Below are 15,271 nucleotides of genomic sequence, written 5' to 3' on the forward strand. Positions count from 1 at the left end.
ACCTCCTCCTGGGTCCCCTCCTCCTGCCCTTTCTCCCCTGGTCCACTCTCCTCTCCAATCAGATCCCTCCCTCTCAAGCCTTTTGTCTTTTCCACCTATCACCTCCCCCTGGGTCCCCTCCTCCTCCCCTTTCTCCCCTGGTCCACTCTCCTCTCCAATCAGATCCCTCCCTCTCAAGCCTTTTGTCTTTTCCACCTATCACCTCCCCCTGGGTCCCCTCCTCCTCCCCTTTCTCCCACGGCCCACTCTCCTCTCCAATCAGATCCCTCCCTCTCAAGCCTTTTGTCTTTTCCACCTATCACCTCCCCCTGGGTCCCCTCCTCCTCCCCTTTCTCCCACGGCCCACTCTCCTCTCCAATCAGATCCCTCCCTCTCAAGCCTTTTGTCTTTTCCACCTATCACCTCCCCCTGGGTCCCCTCCTCCTCCCCTTTCTCCCCTGGTCCACTCTCCTCTCCAATCAGATCCCCCCCTCTCAAGCCTTTTGTCTTTTCCACCTATCACCTCCCCCTGGGTCCCCTCCTCCTCCCCTTTCTCCCCTGGTCCACTCTCCTCTCCAATCAGATCCCTCCCTCTCAAGCCTTTTGTCTTTTCCACCTATCACCTCCCCCTGGTGCCCCTCCTCCTCCCCTTTCTCCCCTGGTCCACTCTCCTCTCCAATCAGATCCCCCCCTCTCAAGCCTTTTGTCTTTTCCACCTATCACCTCCCCCTGGGTCCCCTCCTCCTCCCCTTTCTCCCCTGGTCCACTCTCCTCTCCAATCAGATTCCTCCCTCTCAAGCCTTTGTCTTTTCCACCAATCACCTCCCCCTGGGTCCCCTCCTCCTCCCCTTTCTCCCCTGGTCCACTCTCCTCTCCAATCAGATCCCTCCCTCTCAAGCCTTTGTCTTTTCCACCTATCACCTCCCCCTGGGTCCCCTCCTCCTCCCCTTTCTCCCCTGGTCCACTCTCCTCTCCAATCAGATCCCTCCCTCTCAAGCCTTTTGTCTGTTCCACCAATCACCTCCCCCTGGTGCCCCTCCTCCTCCCCTTTCTCCCCTGGTCCACTCTCCTCTCCAATCAGATCCCCCCCTCTCAAGCCTTTTGTCTTTTCCACCTATCACCTCTCCCTGGGTCCCCTCCTCCTCCCCTTTCTCCCACGGCCCACTCTCCTCTCCAATCAGATTCCTCCCTCTCAAGCCTTTGTCTTTTCCACCAATCACCTCCCCCTGGGTCCCCTCCTCCTCCCCTTTCTCCCACGGCCCACTCTCCTCTCCAATCAGATTCCTCCCTCTCAAGCCTTTTGTCTGTTCCACCAATCACCTCCCCCTGGGTCCCCTCCTCCTCCCCTTTCTCCCCTGGTCCACTCTCCTCTCCAATCAGATCCCTCCCTCTCAAGCCTTTTGTCTGTTCCACCAATCACCTCCCCCTGGGTCCCCTCCTCCTCCCCTTTCTCCCCTGGTCCACTCTCCTCTCCAATCAGATCCCTCCCTCTCAAGCCTTTGTCTTTTCCACCTATCACCTCCCCCTGGGTCCCCTCCTCCTCCCCTTTCTCCCCTGGTCCACTCTCCTCTCCAATCAGATTCCTCCCTCTCAAGCCTTTGTCTTTTCCACCAATCACCTCCCCCTGGGTCCCCTCCTCCTCCCCTTTCTCCCACGGCCCACTCTCCTCTCCAATCAGATTCCTCCCTCTCAAGCCTTTTGTCTGTTCCACCAATCACCTCCCCCTGGGTCCCCTCCTCCTCCCCTTTCTCCCCTGGTCCACTCTCCTCTCCAATCAGATCCCTCCCTCTCAAGCCTTTGTCTTTTCCACCTATCACCTCTCCCTGCTGTCCGTCCTCCTTCCCTTTCTCCCCTGGTCCACTCTCCTCTCCAATCAGATCCCTCCCTCTCAAGCCTTTGTCTTTTCCACCAATCACCTCCCCCTGGGTCCCCTCCTCCTCCCCTTTCTCCCACGGCCCACTCTCCTCTCCAATCAGATTCCTCCCTCTCAAGCCTTTTGTCTGTTCCACCAATCACCTCCCCCTGGGTCCCCTCCTCCTCCCCTTTCTCCCCTGGTCCACTCTCCTCTCCAATCAGATCCCTCCCTCTCAAGCCTTTGTCTTTTCCACCTATCACCTCCCCCTGGGACCCCTCCTCCTCCCCTTTCTCCCACGGCCCACTCTCCTCTCCAATCAGATCCCTCCCTCTCAAGCCTTTTGTCTGTTCCACCAATCACCTCCCCCTGGGTCCCCTCCTCCTCCCCTTTCTCCCCTGGTCCACTCTCCTCTCCAATCAGATCCCTCCCTCTCAAGCCTTTGTCTTTTCCACCAATCACCTCCCCCTGGTGCCCCTCCTCCTCCCCTTTCTCCCCTGGTCCACTCTCCTCTCCAATCAGATCCCTCCCTCTCAAGCCTTTGTCTTTTCCACCAATCACCTCCTCCTGGGTCCTCTCCTCCTCCCCTTTCTCCCCTGGTCCACTCTCCTCTCCAATCAGATCCCTCCCTCTCAAGCCTTTGTCTTTTCCACCTATCACCTCCCCCTGGGTCCCCTCCTCCTCCCCTTTCTCCCACGGCCCACTCTCCTCTCCAATCAGATTCCTCCCTCTCAAGCCTTTGTCTTTTCCACCAATCACCTCCCCCTGGGTCCCCTCCTCCTCCCCTTTCTCCCACGGCCCACTCTCCTCTCCAATCAGATCCCTCCCTCTCAAGCCTTTGTCTTTTCCACCTATCACCTCCCCCTGGGTCCCCTCCTCCTCCCCTTTCTCCCCTGGTCCACTCTCCTCTCCAATCAGATCCCTCCCTCTCAAGCCTTTTGTCTGTTCCACCAATCACCTCCCCCTGGTGCCCCTCCTCCTCCCCTTTCTCCCCTGGTCCACTCTCCTCTCCAATCAGATCCCTCCCTCTCAAGCCTTTGTCTTTTCCACCTATCACCTCCCCCTGGGTCCCCTCCTCCTCCCCTTTCTCCCACGGCCCACTCTCCTCTCCAATCAGATCCCTCCCTCTCAAGCCTTTGTCTTTTCCACCAATCACCTCCCCCTGGGTCCCCTCCTCCTCCCCTTTCTCCCACGGCCCACTCTCCTCTCCAATCAGATCCCTCCCTCTCAAGCCTTTGTCTTTTCCACCTATCACCTCCCCCTGGGTCCCCTCCTCCTCCCCTTTCTCCCACGGCCCACTCTCCTCTCCAATCAGATCCCTCCCTCTCAAGCCTTTGTCTTTTCCACCTATCACCTCTCCCTGCTGTCCGTCCTCCTTCCCCTTCCGCCCAACCTTTTGATTCTGACTTCTTCCCCCTTCCTTTCCAGCGCTGATGAAGGGTCTTGGTCCGAAATGTCGACTGTTTACTCTTTTCCACAGACGCTGCCTGACCTGCTGAGTTTCTCCAGCATTTTGCGTGTGTTGCTCTGGATTTCCAGCACCTGCACACAATCTCTCTGCTCAGAGGCGAGTATCGCCAGGGAAATAAGTGCACTTTCCACGCCGCTTTGAACGGTCACACCTTCACGAAGTACGAAGCTCGCCTAAAGCTGTGATGTGGCCTTCACAGAACCTCCGGAGGGGCACTTGCTTCAATCCCTAATCCACCCCCCCGGGACAAAAACCTCCTCCAATGTCACACACACACACACACACACACACACACACACACACAGAGCTAGAGGAACTCAGCAGGTCAGGCAGCGTCTATGGAGAGAATAAACAGTCGATGTTTCAGGCCGAGACCCTTCATCGGGACTGGAAAGGAAGGGGGAAGAAGCCAGAATAAGAAGGTGGGAGGGAGGAGAAGGAAGACAAGCTGACAGGTGAGACCAGGTGAGGGGGAAGGTGGGTGGGGGAGGGGAGGAGGATAAGCTGACGGGTGACAGGTGAGACCAGGTGAAGGGGAAGGTGGGTGGGTGGGGGAGGGGAGGAGGACAAGCTGACAGGTGAGAGCAGGTGAGCAGGAAGGTGGGTGGGGGAGGGGGAGATTACAAGCTGACAGGTGAGGGGGAAGGTGGGTGGGTAGGGAGATTACAAGCTGACAGGTGACAGGTGAGGGGAAAGGTGGGTGGGTGGTTGGGTGAGGAGGACAAGCTGACAGGTGACAGGTGAGACCAGGTGAGGGTGAAGGTGGGTGGGGGAGGGGGAGATTACAAGCTGACAGGTGAGAGCAGGTGAGGGGGAAGGTGGGTGGATGGGGGAGGGGGAGATTACAAGCTGACAGGTGACAGGTGAGGGAGAAGGTGGGTGACGACAAGCTGACAGGTGAGGGGGAAGGTGGGTGCGGGGGGAGGGGGATGAGGACAAGCTGACAGCTGAGACCAGGTGAGGGGAAAGGTGGGTGGGTGGGTGGTTGGGTGAGAAGGACAAGCTGACAGGTGACAGGTGAGGGGGAAGGTGGGTGGGGGAGGGGAGGAGGACAAACTGATAGGTGAGACCAGGTGAGGGGGAAGGAGGAAGGTGGGTGGATGAGGAAGGGGAGGAGGACAAGCTGACAGGTGACAGGTGAGGACAGGTGAGACCAGGTGAAGGGGAAGGTGGGTGGGTGGGTGGAAGGGGGAGGAGGACAAGCTGAGGGAGGTGGGTGGAAGGGGGAGGGGGGAGGAAGATGTGCTGATAGGTGAGACCAGGTGAGGGGGGAGCTGGGTGGTTGAAGTGAAGGTAAAAGGGCTGGAGAAGAAGGAATCTGACAGGAGAGCAGAGTGGACCAGGTGAGAAGGGGAAGGAGGAGGGGGCACCGGGGAGAGGCCAGAGGCCATGACTGCCTTGAAGCAGGAGGGTCCCACTGGGGAGCTCGCCACCAATGTCTACCACGCCTTGCTTATCCCAGCACGACTGAATGAAGCGGGCAAGCGTGGGTGTCGTCTGCCAGCTTGGCTGGAAAGGGCCTGTGGACGCTGGGACCTCGCAGAGGAGCCTGTTCAACAGCTGAACCCCCTCCCCCACGGTCGCCCGCCGTGCAAGACAATTAAATCAACACTGAAGTGTGATATTTGTTCAAACGTTATGTACTTAAATTGGCTTCGCTGTATGTTTACAGTACTGTGCTTTGCTTTAATTTGAGGAACACCAATTACCAGTGTGGCTTCGCTTGTGTACCATGAGGACATTAGGTCCGACACAGGAGAGTCCACAGATATCACATGTCAGTTTTCCATTAGCTGTTCTAATACCATCGACTGTAGATGACTGGCGGCTGAAGTGATCGCCCTCGCTCTCCGCCAGGCCACTGCTGTCGGCGCCCCCGTATTCGCCCGGCTGGCAGCCGTCTTCCCTGAGGTCCAGGGCCTCTTCGCCGTCGTGGTACGCTGCCTTGGCAACGCCTGCGGAGCAACCAGCAAGGAAACGACTTTTACCTTTCCGCCCGTGAGTGAAAGTTGCATGAAAAGCTACTTTTATTTTTAAATAAAAATTGATTTCACGTCTTCACGGCCTGTCTCACGCAGTAAGGATGTGACGGTGAGGCTTTATAAAGGCACCTGGGAATGCAGTGAGAAGATTTGGGTGCCTCGTCTACTGAGAAAAGACTTGCTGGCACTGGAGAGGCTCCAGAGTAGATTCATGCAAATGATCCCGGGAATGAAAGGGTTAATGTATGAGGAGTACACGACCACTCGACAGAGTGGGTGTGGAGAGGATGTGTCCCATGGTGGGGGAGTCTAGGACCAGAGGACACAGATAGAGTGGGTGTGGAGAGGATGTGTCCCATGGTGGGGGAGTCTGGGACCAGAGGGCACAGATAGAGTGGATGTGGAGAGGATGTTTCCTATAGTGGGGGAGTCCAGGACCAGAGGACACAGATAGAGTGGGTGTGGAGAGGATGTGTCCCATGGTGGGAGAGTCTAGGACCAGAGGGCACAGATAGAGTGGATGTGGAGAGGATGTGTCCCATGGTGGGGGAGTCTGGGACCAGAGGGCACAGATAGAGTGGATGTGGAGAGGATGTTTCCTATAGTGGGGGAGTCTAGGACCAGAGGACACAGATAGAGTGGATGAGGAGAGGATGTTTCCTATAGTGGGGGAGTCTAGGACCAGAGGACACAGATAGAGTGGATGTGGAGAGGATGTTTCCTATAGTGGGGGAGTCTAGGACCAGAGGGCACAGATAGAGTGGATGCGGAGAGGATGTTTCCTGTAGTGGGGGAGTCTAGGACCAGAGGGCACAGATAGAGTGGATGCGGAGAGGATGTTTCCTGTAGTGGGGGAGTCTAGGACCAGAGGACACAGATAGAGTGGATGTGGAGAGGGTGTTTCCTGTAGTGGGGGAGTCTAGGACCAGAGGACACAGATAGAGTGGATGTGGAGAGGGTGTTTCCTGTAGTGGGGGAGTCTAGGACCAGAGGACACAGATAGAGTGGGTGTGGAGAGGATGTTTCCTATAGTGGGGGAGTCTAGGACCAGAGGACACAGATAGAGTGGGTGTGGAGAGGATGTGTCCCATGGTGGGAGAGTCTAGGACCAGAGGGCAGAGATAGAGTGGATGTGGAGAGGATGTGTCCCATGGTGGGGGAGTCTGGGACCAGAGGACACAGATAGAGTGGATGTGGAGAGGGTGTTTCCTATAGTGGGGGAGTCTAGGATCAGAGGGCACAGATAGAGTGGATGCGGAGAGGATGTTTCCTGTAGTGGGGGAGTCTAGGACCAGAGGACACAGATAGAGTGGATGTGGAGAGGATGTTGCTTATAGTGGGGGGAGTCTAGGATCAGAGGGCACAGATAGAGTGGATGTGGAGAGGATGTTTCCTACAGTGGGGGAGTCTGGGACCAGAGGGCACAGATAGAGTGGATGTGGAGAGGATGTTTCCTACAGTGGGGGAGTCTAGGATCAGAGGGCACAGATAGAGTGGATGTGGAGAGGATGTTTCCTACAGTGGGGGAGTCTGGGACCAGAGGGCACAGATAGAGTGGATGTGGAGAGGATGTTTCCTACAGTGGGGGAGTCTAGGACCAGAGGGCACAGATAGAGTGGATGTGGAGAGGATGTTTCCTATAGTGGGGGAGTCTAGGACCAGAGGACACAGATTGAGTGGATGTGCAGAGGATGTTTCCTACAGTCGGGGAGTCTAGGACCAGAGGACACAGATAGAGTGGGTGTGGAGAGGATGTGTCCCATGGTGGGGGAGTCTAGGACCAGAGGACACAGATAGAGTGGGTGTGGAGAGGATGCGTCCCATGGTGGGGGAGTCTAGGACCAGAGGACACAGATAGAATGGGTGTGGAGAGGATGTTTCCTATAGTGGGGGAGTCCAGGACCAGAGGTCACAGATAGAGTGGGTGTGGAGAGGATGTGTCCCATGGTGGGAGAGTCTAGGACCAGAGGGCACAGATAGAGAGGATGTGGAGAGGATGTGTCCCATGGTGGGGGAGTCTGGGACCAGAGGGCACAGATAGAGTGGATGTGGAGAGGATGTTTCCTATACTGGGGGAGTCTAGGACCAGAGGGCACAGATAGAGTGGATGCGGAGAGGATGTTTCCTGTAGTGGGGGAGTCTAGGACCAGAGGGCACAGATAAGAGTGGATGCGGAGAGGATGTTTCCTGTAGTGGGGGAGTCTAGGACCAGAGGACACAGATAGAGTGGATGTGGAGAGGGTGTTTCCTGTAGTGGGGGAGTCTAGGACCAGAGGACACAGATAGAGTGGATGTGGAGAGGGTGTTTCCTGTAGTGGGGGAGTCTAGGACCAGAGGACACAGATAGAGTGGGTGTGGAGAGGATGTTTCCTATAGTGGGGGAGTCTAGGACCAGAGGACACAGATAGAGTGGGTGTGGAGAGGATGTGTCCCATGGTGGGAGAGTCTAGGACCAGAGGGCAGAGATAGAGTGGATGTGGAGAGGATGTGTCCCATGGTGGGGGAGTCTGGGACCAGAGGGCACAGATAGAGTGGATGTGGAGAGGATGTTTCCTATAGTGGGGGAGTCTAGGACCAGAGGACACAGATAGAGTGGATGTGGAGAGGGTGTTTCCTATAGTGGGGGAGTCTAGGATCAGAGGGCACAGATAGAGTGGATGCGGAGAGGATGTTTCCTGTAGTGGGGGAGTCTAGGACCAGAGGACACAGATAGAGTGGATGTGGAGAGGATGTTCCCTATAGTGGGGGGAATCTAGGATCAGAGGGCACAGATAGAGTGGATGTGGAGAGGATGTTTCCTACAGTGGGGGAGTCTGGGACCAGAGGGCACAGATAGAGTGGATGTGGAGAGGATGTTTCCTACAGTGGGGGAGTCTAGGATCAGAGGGCACAGATAGAGTGGATGTGGAGAGGATATTTCCTACAGTGGGGGAGTCTGGGACCAGAGGGCACAGATAGAGTGGATGTGGAGAGGATGTTTCCTACAGTGGGGGAGTCTAGGACCAGAGGGCACAGATAGAGTGGATGTGGAGAGGATGTTTCCTATAGTGGGGGAGTCTAGGACCAGAGGACACAGATTGAGTGGATGTGCAGAGGATGTTTCCTACAGTCGGGGAGTCTAGGACCAGAGGACACAGATAGAGTGGGTGTGGAGAGGATGTGTCCCATGGTGGGGGAGTCTAGGACCAGAGGACACAGATAGAGTGGGTGTGGAGAGGATGTGTCCCATGGTGGGGGAGTCTAGGACCAGAGGACACAGATAGAGTGGGTGTGGAGAGGATGCGTCCCATGGTGGGGGAGTCTAGGACCAGAGGACACAGATAGAATGGGTGTGGAGAGGATGTTTCCTATAGTGGGGGAGTCCAGGACCAGAGGACACAGATAGAGTGGGTGTGGAGAGGATGTGTCCCATGGTGGGAGAGTCTAGGACCAGAGGGCACAGATAGAGAGGATGTGGAGAGGATGTGTCCCATGGTGGGGGAGTCTGGGACCAGAGGGCACAGATAGAGTGGATGTGGAGAGGATGTTTCCTATACTGGGGGAGTCTAGGACCAGAGGGCACAGATAGAGTGGATGCGGAGAGGATGTTTCCTGTAGTGGGGGAGTCTAGGACCAGAGGGCACAGATAAGAGTGGATGCGGAGAGGATGTTTCCTGTAGTGGGGGAGTCTAGGACCAGAGGACACAGATAGAGTGGATGTGGAGAGGGTGTTTCCTGTAGTGGGGGAGTCTAGGACCAGAGGACACAGATAGAGTGGATGTGGAGAGGGTGTTTCCTGTAGTGGGGGAGTCTAGGACCAGAGGACACAGATAGAGTGGGTGTGGAGAGGATGTTTCCTATAGTGGGGGAGTCTAGGACCAGAGGACACAGATAGAGTGGGTGTGGAGAGGATGTGTCCCATGGTGGGAGAGTCTAGGACCAGAGGGCAGAGATAGAGTGGATGTGGAGAGGATGTGTCCCATGGTGGGGGAGTCTGGGACCAGAGGGCACAGATAGAGTGGATGTGGAGAGGATGTTTCCTATAGTGGGGGAGTCTAGGACCAGAGGACACAGATAGAGTGGATGTGGAGAGGGTGTTTCCTATAGTGGGGGAGTCTAGGATCAGAGGGCACAGATAGAGTGGATGCGGAGAGGATGTTTCCTGTAGTGGGGGAGTCTAGGACCAGAGGACACAGATAGAGTGGATGTGGAGAGGATGTTCCCTATAGTGGGGGGAATCTAGGATCAGAGGGCACAGATAGAGTGGATGTGGAGAGGATGTTTCCTACAGTGGGGGAGTCTGGGACCAGAGGGCACAGATAGAGTGGATGTGGAGAGGATGTTTCCTACAGTGGGGGAGTCTAGGATCAGAGGGCACAGATAGAGTGGATGTGGAGAGGATATTTCCTACAGTGGGGGAGTCTGGGACCAGAGGGCACAGATAGAGTGGATGTGGAGAGGATGTTTCCTACAGTGGGGGAGTCTAGGACCAGAGGGCACAGATAGAGTGGATGTGGAGAGGATGTTTCCTATAGTGGGGGAGTCTAGGACCAGAGGACACAGATTGAGTGGATGTGCAGAGGATGTTTCCTACAGTCGGGGAGTCTAGGACCAGAGGACACAGATAGAGTGGGTGTGGAGAGGATGTGTCCCATGGTGGGGGAGTCTAGGACCAGAGGACACAGATAGAGTGGGTGTGGAGAGGATGTGTCCCATGGTGGGGGAGTCTAGGACCAGAGGACACAGATAGAGTGGGTGTGGAGAGGATGCGTCCCATGGTGGGGGAGTCTAGGACCAGAGGACACAGATAGAATGGGTGTGGAGAGGATGTTTCCTATAGTGGGGGAGTCCAGGACCAGAGGACACAGATAGAGTGGGTGTGGAGAGGATGTGTCCCATGGTGGGAGAGTCTAGGACCAGAGGGCACAGATAGAGAGGATGTGGAGAGGATGTGTCCCATGGTGGGGGAGTCTGGGACCAGAGGGCACAGATAGAGTGGATGTGGAGAGGATGTTTCCTATAGTGGGGGAGTCTAGGACCAGAGGACACAGATAGAGTGGATGAAGAGAGGATGTTTCCTATAGTGGGGGAGTCTAGGACCAGAGGACACAGATAGAGTGGATGTGGAGAGGATGTTTCCTATAGTGGGGGAGTCTAGGACCAGAGGGCACAGATAGAGTGGATGCGGAGAGGATGTTTCCTGTAGTGGGGGAGTCTAGGACCAGAGGACACAGATAGAGTGGATGTGGAGAGGGTGTTTCCTGTAGTGGGGGAGTCTAGGACCAGAGGACACAGATAGAGTGGGTGTGGAGAGGATGTTTCCCATAGTGGGGGGAGTCTAGGACCAGAGGACACAGATAGAGTGGGTGTGGAGAGGATGTTCCCTATAGTGGGGGGAGTCTAGGACCAGAGGACACAGATAGAGTGGATGTGGAGAGGGTGTTTCCTGTAGTGGGGGAGTCTAGGACCAGAGGACACAGATAGAGTGGGTGTGGAGAGGATGTTTCCTATAGTGGGGGAGTCTAGGACCAGAGGACACAGATAGAGTGGGTGTGGAGAGGATGTGTCCCATGGTGGGAGAGTCTAGGACCAGAGGGCAGAGATAGAGTGGATGTGGAGAGGATGTGTCCCATGGTGGGGGAGTCTGGGACCAGAGGGCACAGATAGAGTGGATGTGGAGAGGATGTTTCCTATAGTGGGGGAGTCTAGGACCAGAGGACACAGATAGAGTGGATGAGGAGAGGATGTTTCCTATAGTGGGGGAGTCTAGGACCAGAGGACACAGATAGAGTGGATGTGGAGAGGATGTTTCCTATAGTGGGGGAGTCTAGGATCAGAGGGCACAGATAGAGTGGATGCGGAGAGGATGTTTCCTGTAGTGGGGGAGTCTAGGACCAGAGGACACAGATAGAGTGGATGTGGAGAGGGTGTTTCCTGTAGTGGGGGAGTCTAGGACCAGAGGACACAGATAGAGTGGGTGTGGAGAGGATGTTCCCTATAGTGGGGGGAGTCTAGGATCAGAGGGCACAGATAGAGTGGATGTGGAGAGGATGTTTCCTACAGTGGGGGAGTCTGGGACCAGAGGGCACAGATAGAGTGGATGTGGAGAGGATGTTTCCTACAGTGGGGGAGTCTAGGACCAGAGGGCACAGATAGAGTGGATGTGGAGAGGATGTTTCCTATAGTGGGGGAGTCTAGGACCAGAGGACACAGATTGAGTGGATGTGCAGAGGATGTTTCCTACAGTCGGGGAGTCTAGGACCAGAGGACACAGATAGAGTGGATGTGGAGAGGATGTTTCCTGCAGTGGGCGGGGGGGGGGGGGGGTCTAGGACCAGAGGACACAGATAGAGTGGATGTGGAGAGGATGTTTCCTATAGTGAGGGAGTCTAGGACCAGAGGACACAGATGAAGTGGATGTGCAGAGGATGTTTCCTATAGTGGGGAGTCTAGAACCAGAGGATGCAGATAGAGTGGATGTGCAGAGGATGTTTCCTATAGTGGGGGACTCTAGGACCAGAGGACACAGATAGAGTGGATGTGGAGAGGATGTTTCCTACAGTCGGGGAGTCTCAGACCAGAGGGCACAGATAGAGTGGATGTGGAAAGGATGTTCCCAATTGGGTGAGTGCCTTGAACCAAAGTTCAAGTAAATTTTATTATCAGAGTACATCTATGTCACCTTATAAATTCATTTTCATTTTGCTGTGGGCACACTCAGCAAATCTACAGAATAGTGACTGTAACAGGATCAATGAAAGATCAACCAGAGTGCAGGAGACAACAAAAACTGCAAAATGCAAATCTAAATAATTAGCAATAAGCAACGAGAAAGTGAGATCATCGGTTGTGGGAACATTTCAACGAGTGAGTGTAGTTAACCCCTTTTGTTCAAGAGCTTGGTGGCTGAGGGGTCATTATAAAGCAGCTGTGGATGCGTGCGCCCCCATAAAGTCATTCAGGGCTTTCCCCAATCAGGAGCCCTGACTGAAGCACGAAATCCAGAATCGCTGAGAACCGGACCAAAGGCTTTCGCGTCTGGAGATCGAGAGGTGCAGGTATGATCTCCAGAAGGTCATCTCTCGGGCGACGTGGAGATTCCGGACCAGACCGGAATCAACGAGGGATGCTCAGTAGCAGGGTTTGAATGACATAACCTCCTGGAAAGCCAGATCTTGCAAGATCGGGGACAGCAGAACTCCGATCCCCGATGAACTCAATGGGCTCTGCTTGCTCTGACCAGCAGAACAGGGAAGAACCATCACACACAACCTCTGTCTCCTGACGGTCCTTTGGTCTCAGTACCTGAAGGTGACGTCTGGCTGCCTTCAAGAGAGTAAATCCAAGGAAAGTACCCGGTCCGGACAGTGTACCCAGCCAATTACTGAAGACCAGTGCAGATCAACTGGCTGGTGCATTCACGGAGATCCTCAACCTCTCGCTCCGACAGTGTGTGGCACGCACCTGCTTCAAGCGGGCGTCAATCGTACCAGTGCCCAAGAAGAGCGTGATATACTGTCTAAATGACTATCGCCCAATGGCATTTACATCCACGGTGAGGAAGTCTTTTGAGAGGCTGGTATTAAAGCACATTGGCCCCTGCCTGAGTGGCGACTTGGATCCGCTCCAATTTGCCTACTGGAGCAACCCGTCCGTAGCAGATACCATCTCGTTGGCTCTTCGCCCAACCCTGGAACATCAGGACAGCAAAGACGCATACATCAGGATGCTCTTTATCGACTACATCTCGGCGTTTGACACCATCACCCACTCTAATCTAATCAGTGAATTCCATGACCTGGGCCTCAATACCTCCCTGTGCAATTGGAGCATAGATTTCCTCACTTGTAGACCCCAGTCAGTTCAGATTGGCGGAAACATCTCCTTCACATTCTCCATCAGCACAGGAAGTGTACTTGGCCCCCCACTCTGTTCGCTTTACACCTCTGACTGTGTAGCTAAGCACAGCTCCAACACCATATACAAGTTTGCTGACGACACCACTGCTGTGGGCCGTATCAAAGGTGGCGATGAATCACCATACTTTATACTTCATTGTCACCAAACAATTGATACTAGAACGTACAATCATCATAGCGATATTTGATTCTGCGCTTCCCACTCCCCGGATTATAAATATTAAATACTAGATATAGTAAAAAGTAGTAAATATTAAAAATTTAAATTATAAATCATAAATAGAAAAACGGAAAGTAAGGTAGTGCAAAAAAAAATGAGAGGCAGGTCTGGATATTTGGAGGGTATGGCCCAGATCCGGGTCAGGATCCGTTCAGCAGTCTTATCACAGTTGGAAAGAAGCTGTTCCCAAATCTGGCCGTATGAGTCTTCAAGCTCCTGAGCCTTCTCCCGGAGGGAAGAGGGAGGAAAAGTGTGTTGGCTGGGTGGGTCGTGTCATTGATTATCCTGGCAGCACTGCTCTGATAGCGTGCAGTGTAAAGTGAGTCCACGGACAGAAGATTGGTTTGTGTGATGTGCTCACGATCTTCTGCAGCTTCTTCTGATCTTGGACAGGACAACTTCCATACCAGGTTGTGATGCACCCTGGAAGAATGCTTTCTACGGTGTATCTATAAAAATGAGTGAGAGTTTTAGGGGACAGACCAAATTTCTTTAGTTTTCTCAGGAAGCATTGAGGGGGGAGACTGAAAACTTGGCTGAGTGGTGTAATAACAACAACCTCTTTCTTCCTCAATGTCTCCAAGACCGAGGGACTGATCGTAGATTTCAGGAGAGGGAAACCAGAGGTCCATGAGCCAGTAATCATCGGAGGATCAGAGGTGGGGAGGGTCAGTAACTTTGAATTCCTGGGTGTCACTATCTCAGAGGACCTGTCCTGGACCCATCATATAAATATAATTGCAAAGAAAGCATGACGACGCTTATCTTCCTCAGGCGTCTGCAGAGGTTCAGCATGTCATCGAAAACTTTGCCAGACTTCTGTAGATGTGTGGTGGAAAGTGTACTGACTGGCTGCATTACGGCCTGGTACAGGAACACCAATGCCTTTGAGCAGAAAATCCTACAAAAGGTTGTGGATTCAGCCCGGTACATCACGGGTAAAACCCTCCCAACCATTGAGCACATCTACATGAAACATTGCTGTAGAAAACCAGCATCCACCATCAAAGATCCTCACCACCCAGGCCATGCTCTTCTCTCACTGCTGCCATACAGGAGCCTCAGGCCCCACACCACCAGGTTCAGGAACAGTTATTACCCCTCAACCATCAGGAAGGAGGTACAGGAGCCTCAGGCCCCACACCACCAGGTTCAGGAACAGTTATTACCCCTCAACCATCAGGAAGGAGGTACAGGAGCCTCAGGTCCCACACCACCAGGTTCAGGAACAGTTATTATCCCTCAACCATCAGGAAGGAGGTACCGGAGCCTCAGGTCCCACACCACCAGGTTCAGGAACAGTTATTACCCCTCAACCATCAGGAAGGAGGTACAGGAGCCTCAGGCCCCACATCACTAGGTTCAGGAACAGTTATTACCCCTCAACCATCAGGAAGGAGGTACAGGAGCCTCAGGCCCCACACCACCAGGTTCAGGAACAGTTATTACCCCTCAACCATCAGGAAGGAGGTACAGGAGCCTCAGGTCCCACACCACCAGGTTCAGGAACAGTTATTATCCCTCAACCATCAGGAAGGAGGTACCGGAGCCTCAGGTCCCACACCACCAGGTTCAGGAACAGTTATTACCCCTCAACCATCAGGAAGGAGGTACAGGAGCCTCAGGACCCACACCACTAGGTTCAGGAACAGTTATTACCCCTCAACCATCAGGGAGGAGGTACAGGAGCCTCAGGACTCACACCACCAGGTTCAGGAACAGTTATTACCCCCTCAGCCATCAGGAAGGAGGCATAGGAGCCTCAGGTCCCACACCACCAGGTTTAGGGACAGTTACTACCCCTCAACCATCAGGACCTTGAACAAAAGGGGATAACTGCACTCATGTAAGGACTCTGTAACATCGTTA

General features: G+C 54.3%; 1 protein-coding gene across 3 annotated transcripts in view; it reads right to left on the reverse strand.

Annotated features, from left to right (window-relative positions):
- Positions 1-15,271, reverse strand: part of LOC134340119 (zinc finger protein Aiolos-like) — a 289,201-nt gene that overhangs the window by 118,377 nt on the left and 155,553 nt on the right. For 2 of the 3 annotated variants that reach the window (XM_063036991.1, XM_063036988.1), the window contains exon 4: positions 5,012-5,257. In XM_063036991.1, coding sequence (XP_062893061.1) covers positions 5,012-5,257 — 246 coding nt within the window. The remainder of the gene's footprint in view (positions 1-5,011; positions 5,258-15,271) is intronic. The other variant, XM_063036990.1, reaches the window with a different exon arrangement.

This window comes from Mobula hypostoma, chromosome X1, assembly GCF_963921235.1.
Source record: "Mobula hypostoma chromosome X1, sMobHyp1.1, whole genome shotgun sequence".
Lineage (NCBI taxonomy): Eukaryota > Metazoa > Chordata > Chondrichthyes > Myliobatiformes > Myliobatidae > Mobula > Mobula hypostoma.